The sequence below is a fragment of the Ornithodoros turicata genome, chromosome 2 (assembly GCF_037126465.1).
Source record: "Ornithodoros turicata isolate Travis chromosome 2, ASM3712646v1, whole genome shotgun sequence".
In the NCBI taxonomy this organism is placed as follows: Eukaryota; Metazoa; Arthropoda; class Arachnida; order Ixodida; family Argasidae; genus Ornithodoros; species Ornithodoros turicata.
In genome coordinates, this window is record NC_088202.1 from 94,786,528 (window position 1) to 94,796,751 (window position 10,224).

Sequence of the window (10,224 nt, forward strand, 5' to 3'; positions counted from 1 at the left end):
TAATTCGTGGCTTTACGTCACAACACAACTATGATCATGAGCGAAAGAAATGGTTGTCGTCTTGATTTCAAAAGGGCCACTGAATAATAATAATTCGTGACTTTACGTCACAACACAACTATGATCATGAGCGAAAGAAATGGTTGTCGTCTTGATTTCAAAAAGGCCATTGAATAATAATAATTCGTGGCTTTTCGTCACAACACAACTATGATCATGAGTGAAAGAAATGATCTTGTGTGGTCTCAATGTACACTATTTTGTGGCTCTTGCCTAATAAGCTTAGTTGCTGTCTTCACTGAGTAAAGGACCCTGAAAGTTAGTCAAAATAACAGCAACTGTCCACATTTGGTTCAACACAGGCCCAAGGCTTAGTGGCACAACTCTGTCGAAAATATGGAATGTCTTTATGCGCTGGATTCGTCGTTCAACATGGATACGCAAGGAAGCTATATCTTTCGTCTCATGCACTTGCGCTGCAGAGAATTCTTCATTACGAAGAAACGGGGGAATGTTTAAGTGCACATTCTTTCTCTGTAGAATATCAGCAATTGTAAAACCCTTATCTGCATTGACAGAGTCGCCATCTTCGAAGGGCAGATCAAGGAATCCACTCCTTATGACACACTCTCTGTCAGACGTGCACCCTGTAAAACGTTCCGACACAAAGCTCACAAGCCCATTTGGTGTTATTCCAACAAGTCCTTTGAAAGTGTTTGCACTTTTATACGTTGAATAGGTGCTCGACTGGAGACCTAATGAACTTGCTACTTCACTCCGAATCTCGGTCGCGTCGAGAATGACCCTTGTGGTTGGATACTTCTCCAGAAAGACCTTGGGCAGCGTTTGGTCCACCACAGAGCGAGACTGCCAGAGTGGCAACTTTCCTAGCTTCACATACATGAAGTTTAACCACGATGTGCAGATGCGAGACACTGTCGACTGGGAGATTCCAAAGCGCTCTGCAAGATCCTGCTCGAACAGCCCCAGGCGTAGCCTAACCAGAACTAGAAATAGCTCACTCCTTGTTGAGAGTTTTCTCATCCTACCACATGCTACCTGTGGTGGTGTCTGCCCTTGCTTTTTCTGCCTCAAGATGTTGCAGCCATTTTCTCCTGGGTCGAGAAACTCATGCAGTGCATCAAATATATCTAAGCTTGGCAGTCCAGTGTAAAACTTAGTCTTTTCATCTGAGGTGCAGAGCGAATCTACGTCGTATCTTTTGGGGCAGCCATCGTGTTCTTTCTCCAGCTTCATGAGTTCTAACTCGAGCTTCTGCTTCTCCTCAAGTGTCCGCCGAGCGTGTTCCTTCGCCAGAAACAACTCACGTCGTAAATTTTGAATTTCTGCGTCTTTGTCTGCAAGCTCTCTCGTTAGCGAGTCCACAATGCTACCTTTGTTGCAGCTGCAGTTCTGATTTCTAGATTCTTCGGATTCCATCTGTTCCGGTTCTTCGAAAAGTGCTTCCCGTCCGGGACTGTTTGTGGTACTGCACACCTGTACATCACCATCCTCAACATTTGAAGCATTGCTGCAATCGCCGTTGCTATCCTGTATTGTTGCAACTGCCGCTGGAATAGGGACGGCATGCGCTGTGTAGTTGAATACAGAAGGCACGGCACTTTCTTTGAGACGAAGGAATCCGTTTGCGACATTTGAGAGGAAGTCGCATGGCAAAAAATGTTTAGACCACACAAACGTAGATTTCTTAACCTCAAATGACGCATCTTCTTTATCCGATGCGACTGCATTCATCCAGATACTCCTCCGATTCTCATCGTTCGGGAACCGGTAGTATGACACCTGCAGAGAGCAAAAAGCGAAGTCGCATTTATCCGCAAAACTGTTGTCAGATTCTGGGACCTACCTTATTCCCGTCTGTATCTCGGTAACCTCGCTGCTTACATCCATTTACGCAACAATGCGACGGCATTTCGTTACGTTACAGTAGCCGTTCGTGCAAATTTGCCGGTCCGTCCGTTTTGTCCGTGTAATGGCGGCGGATAGAGGAGCTTCGCGAAATGAACGATAGGTGGCGCTTTTATTTTGCATACGATCTATTGTGCCTTGTTTGAAAGCGTCGCAGGAAAGGGAAACAAGGTTGGCAGCACGGCCGGCGCTTGGATGCGAACCCCGTGGGGGGGTATATGTTTATTAAGAAAAAAAAGAAGGAAAGAGCCGGCTTGCTATTCCAAAGAAAGCGAAAGAAAACGAAAAAGAAAAGGAAGGAAAGAACCCGGGTCACATACCAGTCTCTGCTTGAAATGCCATCATCGTATCCTCTAAGCCACGGGAGCTGGTACGGTTCATTCTTACGGGCTCAAAAAAAGAAAGGGGGGGGGGGTCTTTACGGAGTTGGAGATTGCTTATCCCCATTACGGGCGAAAAGGCGTAGCCGCCAACACAGAACCAGCCGATGATTATTAGATCATTGCAATTTAAAATAAGAGTGAGCCGCTTAATTATTTAACGGATGAGGTTAGAAAGCCATCTTGCAGCTAATTTAATTATTGCAGTTCACGAGGACATCGCAGAGGCTCGTGAGCTCGGTACTATCGAGCCGCCTTTCGATGACGCTACGGAGCGAAAGGGAGATCGGTGCTGTCGTGTCTCACCGGCGCGACCTGCTTTCAGCAAGGTGTCCTTCAAAGCAATAAAGGTCTCCTACTGTAAAGGAGTTCTAATTAGCCCGTGTGTTAGCGACTGCCGGGACTGCCGCGTCCGTCCCGGTCGATTCCGAAACTATAGCGCCGTTTTCGCTCCACGTTCAACGGCGACAATAAAGGCTCATTCACACATGCGTTTCAAAAAGCGGCGCTGCCTCAGCGTTCGCGGCGCCGCCGAGAGGGGCCTGTCACACATAGCCGAGCCGCCATCCTGGAAACGCGCTTCGTTGTTGTTATTGCTACGTGAAGATCGTACCGACACTTCCAGCTCCCTTCCTCAAAATTTACATTGTGAAGCATGTTATCCATTTTATACTTACCGTGAAGCATTTCTGCTGGAATCATCAATCGTCGGGACGACAAACGCGACCCAATAGCAGAGAAAGAACGGCAGAAGAAGCGAGACACATGTTTACCTACCGACGACCAACACACGGTTACACACAAGTCGTATTTATTTTCGTCGATTCCGTGGTTTGCGCAAATTCCCAGCTCATCGTTGACAGCTCAGACACCAAGCAACTATTGGTGACAAGGAATTTACTCACGCGGAAGCACCAAACACATACACACGCACAAATGACAAAAGATCCCAGCGCGGTATCGGGAGGCCCGCCATTGCCCGCCGGCGCCAAAAGGACGCCACCTCCACCCCTCCGAGCGCTCCGATTGGCTGGATGAAAAGCGTTCGCGTTTTTGCCCTCCGAAGCTGCAGCACGGAGCGGTTCTCGAAAAGCGTCTGGAAACGCTCCGCGGCTCGCGTTTCGCGGCGCCGCGAACGCGAAACGCGCTCAAAAAACGCATGTGTGAATCCAGCTTAACGCCGGAAATCCGACGCGAACAAGTGGAGTGGTTTCTGTGCAATACGATGTAACGCACGGCAAGAGTAGACGCCGGATGTTGAAAGTATGACGGAGTTTCCTCTCTGGAAACCGAAGAACACGGCAGAGGGACTAGTTCAATCAGGGAGTGCGCTTTCGCGACCACCGGGGCCGCCGAGCGAGCGTCTACAAGTCGCGGAGATCTGTCATCGGCTTGTGGAATGTCGGAACGTCGTTTCTGGGTTAGCGCCTGACGTGTTCCTCCGTCAGTCAGGAAGGCAACATCGTTCCCCAAGGGACACGGTCACGTCACAACTCACACTCATAAGAGAAAATCGTCGTACTTACAGAGCACTTTTCACTTTCCGTTACGAACTCGAAGCAGACGAGCTCGGAGACAATCGCCTGCGCTGCGCTCCCATTGGTGTTCTTGACCTACGTAAGATACTTGCGGATTCGGATGAAAAATTAGCACTTTCTGCGGTGTGCGGATCAGATGCGGATGGCGCGAGGTCGGATGCGGATCGGATGCGGATGTGAAGGCAGCGGATCGATAGCGGATCGGACGCGGATATACCGCATGCTGTAATTTTTCCACCAGCAATTTATTTGTATTGCGCGCCGACAGCGAGCGAATGCTCGGGTTCACCTTTGACCATGAACGGCCAAGACGGGAGAGGAGGCATTCTGGCGTCTCGAACTGCGCGAGCACCATACGAGGTAGCGTTCCATGCGTTCCAGAAGTTTCTCCATATCGCGTTTGTTGAAATGTTTACCTTTGCTTGTCGTCGTGAGTCCTTCCGAGACAACATGAAGGGTTCCGAAATTATACCAACATGCTTCTGGCGGTCTTTACGCGTCCTTCGAAACGTGCGGATTTTGCGGATGGGATGCGGATATAAACTGTTGTGTATGCTGCGGATGCGGATCGGAGGCGGATAGCGTGTGCGCGGATGCGGGTCGGATGCGGATGCCAAAAATCTCATCCGTGCAGGGCTCTAACTGGAATGACCATGAATCCCAGGGAGCTGCGCCCGCGCGCCCGTTGTGGTGAGAGGGTTTGACACCAGCACTGCCGACTGTTAGTTGTGAAGTATTGTGAAGCTCGGAAGCCCGGCGAATAGTGACAGCAACGCCTTTCGTTTCACGCAACTGTTGCGACATACGTATGACAGTGTAATCGTCCGATCAAGAGGTCCCCGAGGCAGGGCTGTAACGAGGGAAAAGGTACGAATGCAGAAATAGAGTGTATGATGCAGGTTCGCCGCTGTCCACCTTACGAACGCTTCTCTGGTGGCGGCAGGAATACCACTGACTGTTACAGCTGCTAGCGCAGGTCTGACTTCTCCTTTTTGTCTGATTCGAAAACAAGCTGTGAGTAGTGAATGGCTCGCTTCAACCTGCATTCAGGAATTTAAATGTGGTAGACCTTTTTGTGCGTCGCTTCCGGCGAGTTGACAGCGACAAAAAAAAAAAAAGGCGGGGGGGGGGGGGTGACTTCCCGACATGTGCCAAAAGGGGTCCGGGGGGCGGAAACGGTTCGGAACCACTGAGATAGCCCATTTAACAGTGGTTCAGTCTTCTTCGACAGAGGTGACCTTTACGATAGAGTATCCAAAAGGCGATCGATTACGGTTTATAGATGTCATGTTTGAAATCAAGGTGATTCTTGGTGGATGGAAGGTCGGACTCGACACCGTTGCTTTCTGCAGGAAGGTAAATAAACTGTCTTTGCTGGTTCTGTGTGGTTGTGTTGCCGTCATAGTCCCCCTCAAACACAAGGCATGAATCCTCAGTCGTGTTTCTTCTTGTTTTGCACGCTTTCGGAACACAGATTTCCCGTCCAACTTCAAAATCATCCAACCTCGGTGAGACGTGAACCTGTACAAACTTATAGAAATATAAGTTGAAGACGGGTTACAACACCATGGGACTGTGAAATAGACGTCAAGATACGTAGCATACCGGCTGAACCAAGCACAGTTACTAACGGATTCCGTCTTACATTCTATCTCCTGATCGGCGCTGTAGGGTATATTACAATGCATCGTACCGATGCTTCAGCAATATTACATACCTCAAGCAACGAAAGCCCTGAAGGCGAAAAGCAGATTACCTCGGATGCAGAGTCAATAACGTCTTCGTTATTGACTCTGCTGTCTGTTGGGAAAGACGCTCTCAATTACCAGCAGCGCAATATCGCACTGGCTGCAAAAAGGACATTTTCATGCTGTGGGGCCGCTGTAGGACAACATGGGGCATTGTTATGCCGTGTTGGGGCGCTGAAGGACATGTACGGGGCGCGGGGCACCAAAGGATTCAAGGAGGAGCAATGCTTGCTTGCTTGCTTTGAGAGAGTTCCCTATAGGGAACCGCGGATGACTGTTGTGGCTGTTAAGGTAAATAGACCTTGTATGTTGCTTGCTTGAACCATGCTGTGCTGCCTTTTTTTTTCTCGCGGAGCGGACGGGCTGACGCCCCATGTTGTGGGAAATACGAGGGGTGTTCAAGTCAAACCGGGACTTTCTGTCTCCTGAGTGTACAAATGGCTCGCGCTACTTCTTTTTCGTCATTTTCACATGCGACAGGCCTCCGCGTTCACCACGTGGTGGTCCAAAGTTTGTGCAAAACAGAAGACACGTGCTGGACAAGATGGCCGACGATGAGCGCGCACATCGAACAGCGAATTGTCATGAAGTTTCTCGTGAATGAAGGCAGTGAAGGCAATGAAGACAGTCATATGAAATTCACAGAAGACTTCAGGCTCAGTATGGCCACGATACACTTAGCCGCAGCAAAGCGTTTGAGTGGTGCAAACGGTTCCGAGACGGCCGTACACCAGTGCAGAACGATCCCGGCCGAGGCGGCTCAGAGCCCAGTGTCAGAGTTCCGAAGCACCCCGTCTGCGGGTAAGGTCATGGCCACGGTTTTCTGGGACAAGGCTGGCGTTGTTCATGTTGATTTTCTGCCCCGTGGTACCACCATCAATAGTGCATATTACTGCCAGGTTCTCAGGGATGTGCATAAGGCGCTGAAGCAAAAGCGGCCGGGCCTCATCACCAAAGGAGTCCTCCTCCTACAGGACAATGCACGCCCGCATACTGCGCATCTCACGGCACGCACCTTACAGGAACTTGGCTGGGAGTTGCTGCCACATCCTCCTTACGGTCCAGACCTCGCCCCCAGCGATTTCCATCTCTCCGGCCACTGAAGTCGTTCCTTGGGGGCCGCCACTTCGGCTGCGACGATGAGGTCAAGAATGCGGTCCGATCATGGCTGCTACGCGCCGGTAAGGATTTCTACGCTGCTGGCATCCAAGTCCTCGTGAAACGCTGGGACAAGTGCATCAGTGCAGCTGGAGATTACGTTGAAAAATAAAAATAATTGATCGCCTGTAAGTTCATTTTACTTTTGCGTAAAATGAAAAGTCCCGGTTTGACTTGAACACCCCTCGTAGTTTCCCACAAGCTAAGAAAAGAAATACCGAGCTCTCACTGCACCATCGTCTGCCCGCGTCGCGTCGGCTTTGACCATGAAGACGAAGAGAATTTTCCATGTACGTGCGTCAGCGGTACACATCTTCACGGCGAATTTAGCGGGTACAGGTCACTGTTGGACGCCTTGTATTTGCTGTCGCTCGTTTGGCTTCGTGACCGTACCTGCTGCTTGAAGCTCGAAACTCGTGCGGTCCCCTTGGGCGTAATGCGACTCCCATATGGGACAGAGCGAGGAATCGAACTGTTTGGTTAGGAACGTTAAAACCCCTGTGCTAGGGGTTTAGCACAGGGATTTTAACGTTTATGTGTGTTTGTGTGTTTCTTCGTGTGTTTTTGTGTGTTTTGTGGGTTTTAACGTAAAGTTTTTGTGTTCCCAAGCACTGGAGTTCTAGCGTTTCCTGCGACAACCATGTCATGCAGTACTGGTTCACTACGCAACAACAGAATCAACAATAGATGCTGGTGATGAGATAGGGTGTTGCACCACGGCGGGGCGGTGCCCCACCCGATTGCACGTAGTATATGAAGATGATGGGGGAAAGATAAAAACACTAGAACAAACTAAGGCGCCTGGAGCAAGCCAGTGGACGACAGGAAGTCCATGAACAGGTGAACAACCCGACGATGGAGCACAGCTAGGATCTTTACGCGGGCAATGAGTGCAGGTGCAAGTTGAGTGGTCGCCTGCTGATACGAGCAAGCTCATTACACAGTATATGCCATTGCGGGCCGTATAGATGGCCGTTGTGTGTTCACTACGACATCGCAGGTGGAGTAGAGGCTTGTGTCACACTCACAGCATCTGATCATGTGTGGTGAAAACTACATTGAGACTGAGTCTACGCAGGAGTGTTGTAAAATGGCGTAATAAACGGGCAGGGAAAAATTTGGGTCTACCGTATACGTGAGAGATTGATCTGTGAAGTCCAGGGACCATTTCTGCAGAGCCAGGGTCTGAAACCACGCAGTTAGTAGGGTCCTCCTATCACTCCTCGACAGCACAATGGGCACAACTGTTGGGGACTCATGGGCAGCCCTTGCTACTCTGTCAACCTCCTTATTGCCTGTTAAACTGCAGTGACCAGGAATCCACTGCAGGAATGTATGATGGCCTTCACCATGTTGACGCTGAACTTGGTGGAGGACGTATACCAGTGATTTATCCAGAACCCTCTACACCTCCCTAACACCCCTCCAAATGTTCAGTGACTCCCCCTAACTTTTTCACCTGTGTACCCCCTACAGGGGATGCCCTTGCGATTTCGGCTTTAGACACATGTCAGTAATGATATGTTATGCTGTAATGGCGTCACCATAATAATGACCCCCCCCCAATTTTTTCCCACACCCCTACGCGCTTGGGATTCTGGATAAACCACTGACGTCTACTACGATAGGAGCTAACGACCCACGAAGCCCCATGGTTGCCACGCATTGCAGAGCGGCATTCGAATCGGTGTAGGCCACCCAGACACGCCGAGGATGTTGGGATACCTGCCGCAGGAAGAGCACAAAGAAAGAATTGCATACAGCTCCGCCGATGTTGATGACGTACAATGTGAGAGACGATATCAACTTGAAATTGCATCAGATGGGACGACAAAAGCACACGACGATCACTCATTTGTGGTAGATCCATCTGCCGATAGATTTTTGCTAAAACGGGATGGAGACAGTGGTGCGTTCTGAGGCGCGTATAATGGCGAATGGTTTACATCTGTCGTAGGATTTCTATCAGTAACCCACGGGCTTCGGCTATCACCATCAGCGTCTCCGCGGCTCTCGGAACACCAAGGTATATCCTAAGGCTCCGGGCAAGGGTTCACCGAAGTCGCTGTTCTTGAGTCTGGGAGACGCCGTGCAGGACAAGGATGTTGTACACAAGTGTGCCACGAGCGAAAGTGTGGTGGAGAGCCAGGAGGAACTTCTCATCCATTCACCACTTTGCTCCGGCAAAGTGACAGATGACGGATATCCATCGATGAGCTTTTGTGTTCAAGTAGTCTACCTCCTTCTTCCAAGACAGGTGGGGTGATGCCCAGAATGTGACGTTTAACTTGTGCGAGCGTCGTATTACCGATGGAAAGCATATCGCATAAGGCGCATATCCTTTTAGTAAAGGCCGTGGCCGCTGTTTCTTTCTTTCTTTTCAGCTGAGATATCCATGCCTGCTTCAGTGAGATACCGTCAAATCCCAACAGTCTAAATTCAAATGTCGTCGTCATATTTGGAAATTTTGACTCTTCGGCTAACGCAGGACTTTAGGCCCGCCTTTACGAGATTGAAAAGAATTGGGCTTAAAGGAGCCCAGAAAGTCATCCAAAATATTTTCTGTCTCTGGCGAATTATGAAAGGACGTAACTTGACGTGACAACACAAAAAAATTCTCTATACGCAGTATTTTTCTTCGGATAAAACGCCCCCGAATATCGACGCGCACGTACCCGCTCGACTCTCTCTGCAGGCCGAAACGAGGAGGAGGAGGATTATGATGTCATCACGGTTACAAGAGAGACCGCGCCCCAATAGGGGCCGGCGCTTTTCGCAATTTTTTCTTTTTCGTTTCTGCTCCCAGTGGTGTGGTGGTGGTGCTGAAAGGGCTCGCCGTTGTTGGTCTCACAGAGGTGGGCAACGTCACGACTGACGCCCTGGGGAAATGTGCGTCCTGGGCCGACTTCTAAGGGAACTGTGCCGACATATGTCTGAAAGCTTCTGAGGAAAACCCAGGAAAAACCTCAGACAGCACATCCGGCACCTCCCAGTTCTCTCGGTGTAGCAGACGACGCTTCTCCAAACAAGCAAACCAGTTAGCGGATTGTACCGCGATGACGTCATAGCGACTCTGGCGGCTAGTTGCGGGCATTGCCACCGTTGCGCGCGGTCACGATTTTCAAAATCGAATTCCGCGATATGTATGCATCTGTCGAGTGAATCACTTCGCATGGTGCGTTTTATCAGTCAGGTTAACAGCTTAGTTTGAAAAAATGGCCCTGACTGAAGCGCTTCTTGTGCTCCTTTAAAGGGAGACTTCAGAACGATCTTTGAAAAATATTGTTGCACCACGCTTTTGGTACATATTGGCCCCAAAATACCGGATATGGGCATGGTCTCCCTCTTCCGCGATTTATTGTGCGGAAATATCAGTTAATCTAAACCAAAACCACATTCGGGGGAGGAGGAGGCCAAAATATCCCTTTTCCAAAGCGCTCGCAGGTAGCCGGCGCATGACATTACCGGGTG

At 49.9% G+C, this 10,224-nt stretch overlaps 1 protein-coding gene across 1 annotated transcript; it reads right to left on the reverse strand.

The window, feature by feature from the left end:
• Positions 1-282: 282 nt before the first annotated feature.
• LOC135384877 (uncharacterized) lies at positions 283-4,240 on the reverse strand. The gene is made up of 3 exons (XM_064614059.1): positions 4,205-4,240; positions 3,836-3,922; positions 283-1,803 (listed from the first exon to the last, which is right to left on the reverse strand). The coding sequence occupies exons 1-3, from the start codon at positions 4,238-4,240 to the stop codon at positions 283-285; spliced, it is 1,644 nt and encodes a 547-aa protein (XP_064470129.1).
• Between the last annotated feature and the right edge of the window lie 5,984 nt (positions 4,241-10,224).

Bases quoted from the DNA above. Each gene is read 5' to 3' on its own strand.
- LOC135384877 (XM_064614059.1), bottom strand. From the start codon at position 4,240: ATGGAGAAACTTCTGGAACGCATGGAACGCTACCTC. The intron at 3,923-4,204 runs GTATGGTGCTCG...TATCTTACGTAG, and splicing joins AACGCATGGAACGCTACCTC to GTCAAGAACACCAATGGGAG. The intron at 1,804-3,835 runs GTAAGTACGACG...TGCTCTCTGCAG, and splicing joins CGGAAAGTGAAAAGTGCTCT to GTGTCATACTACCGGTTCCC.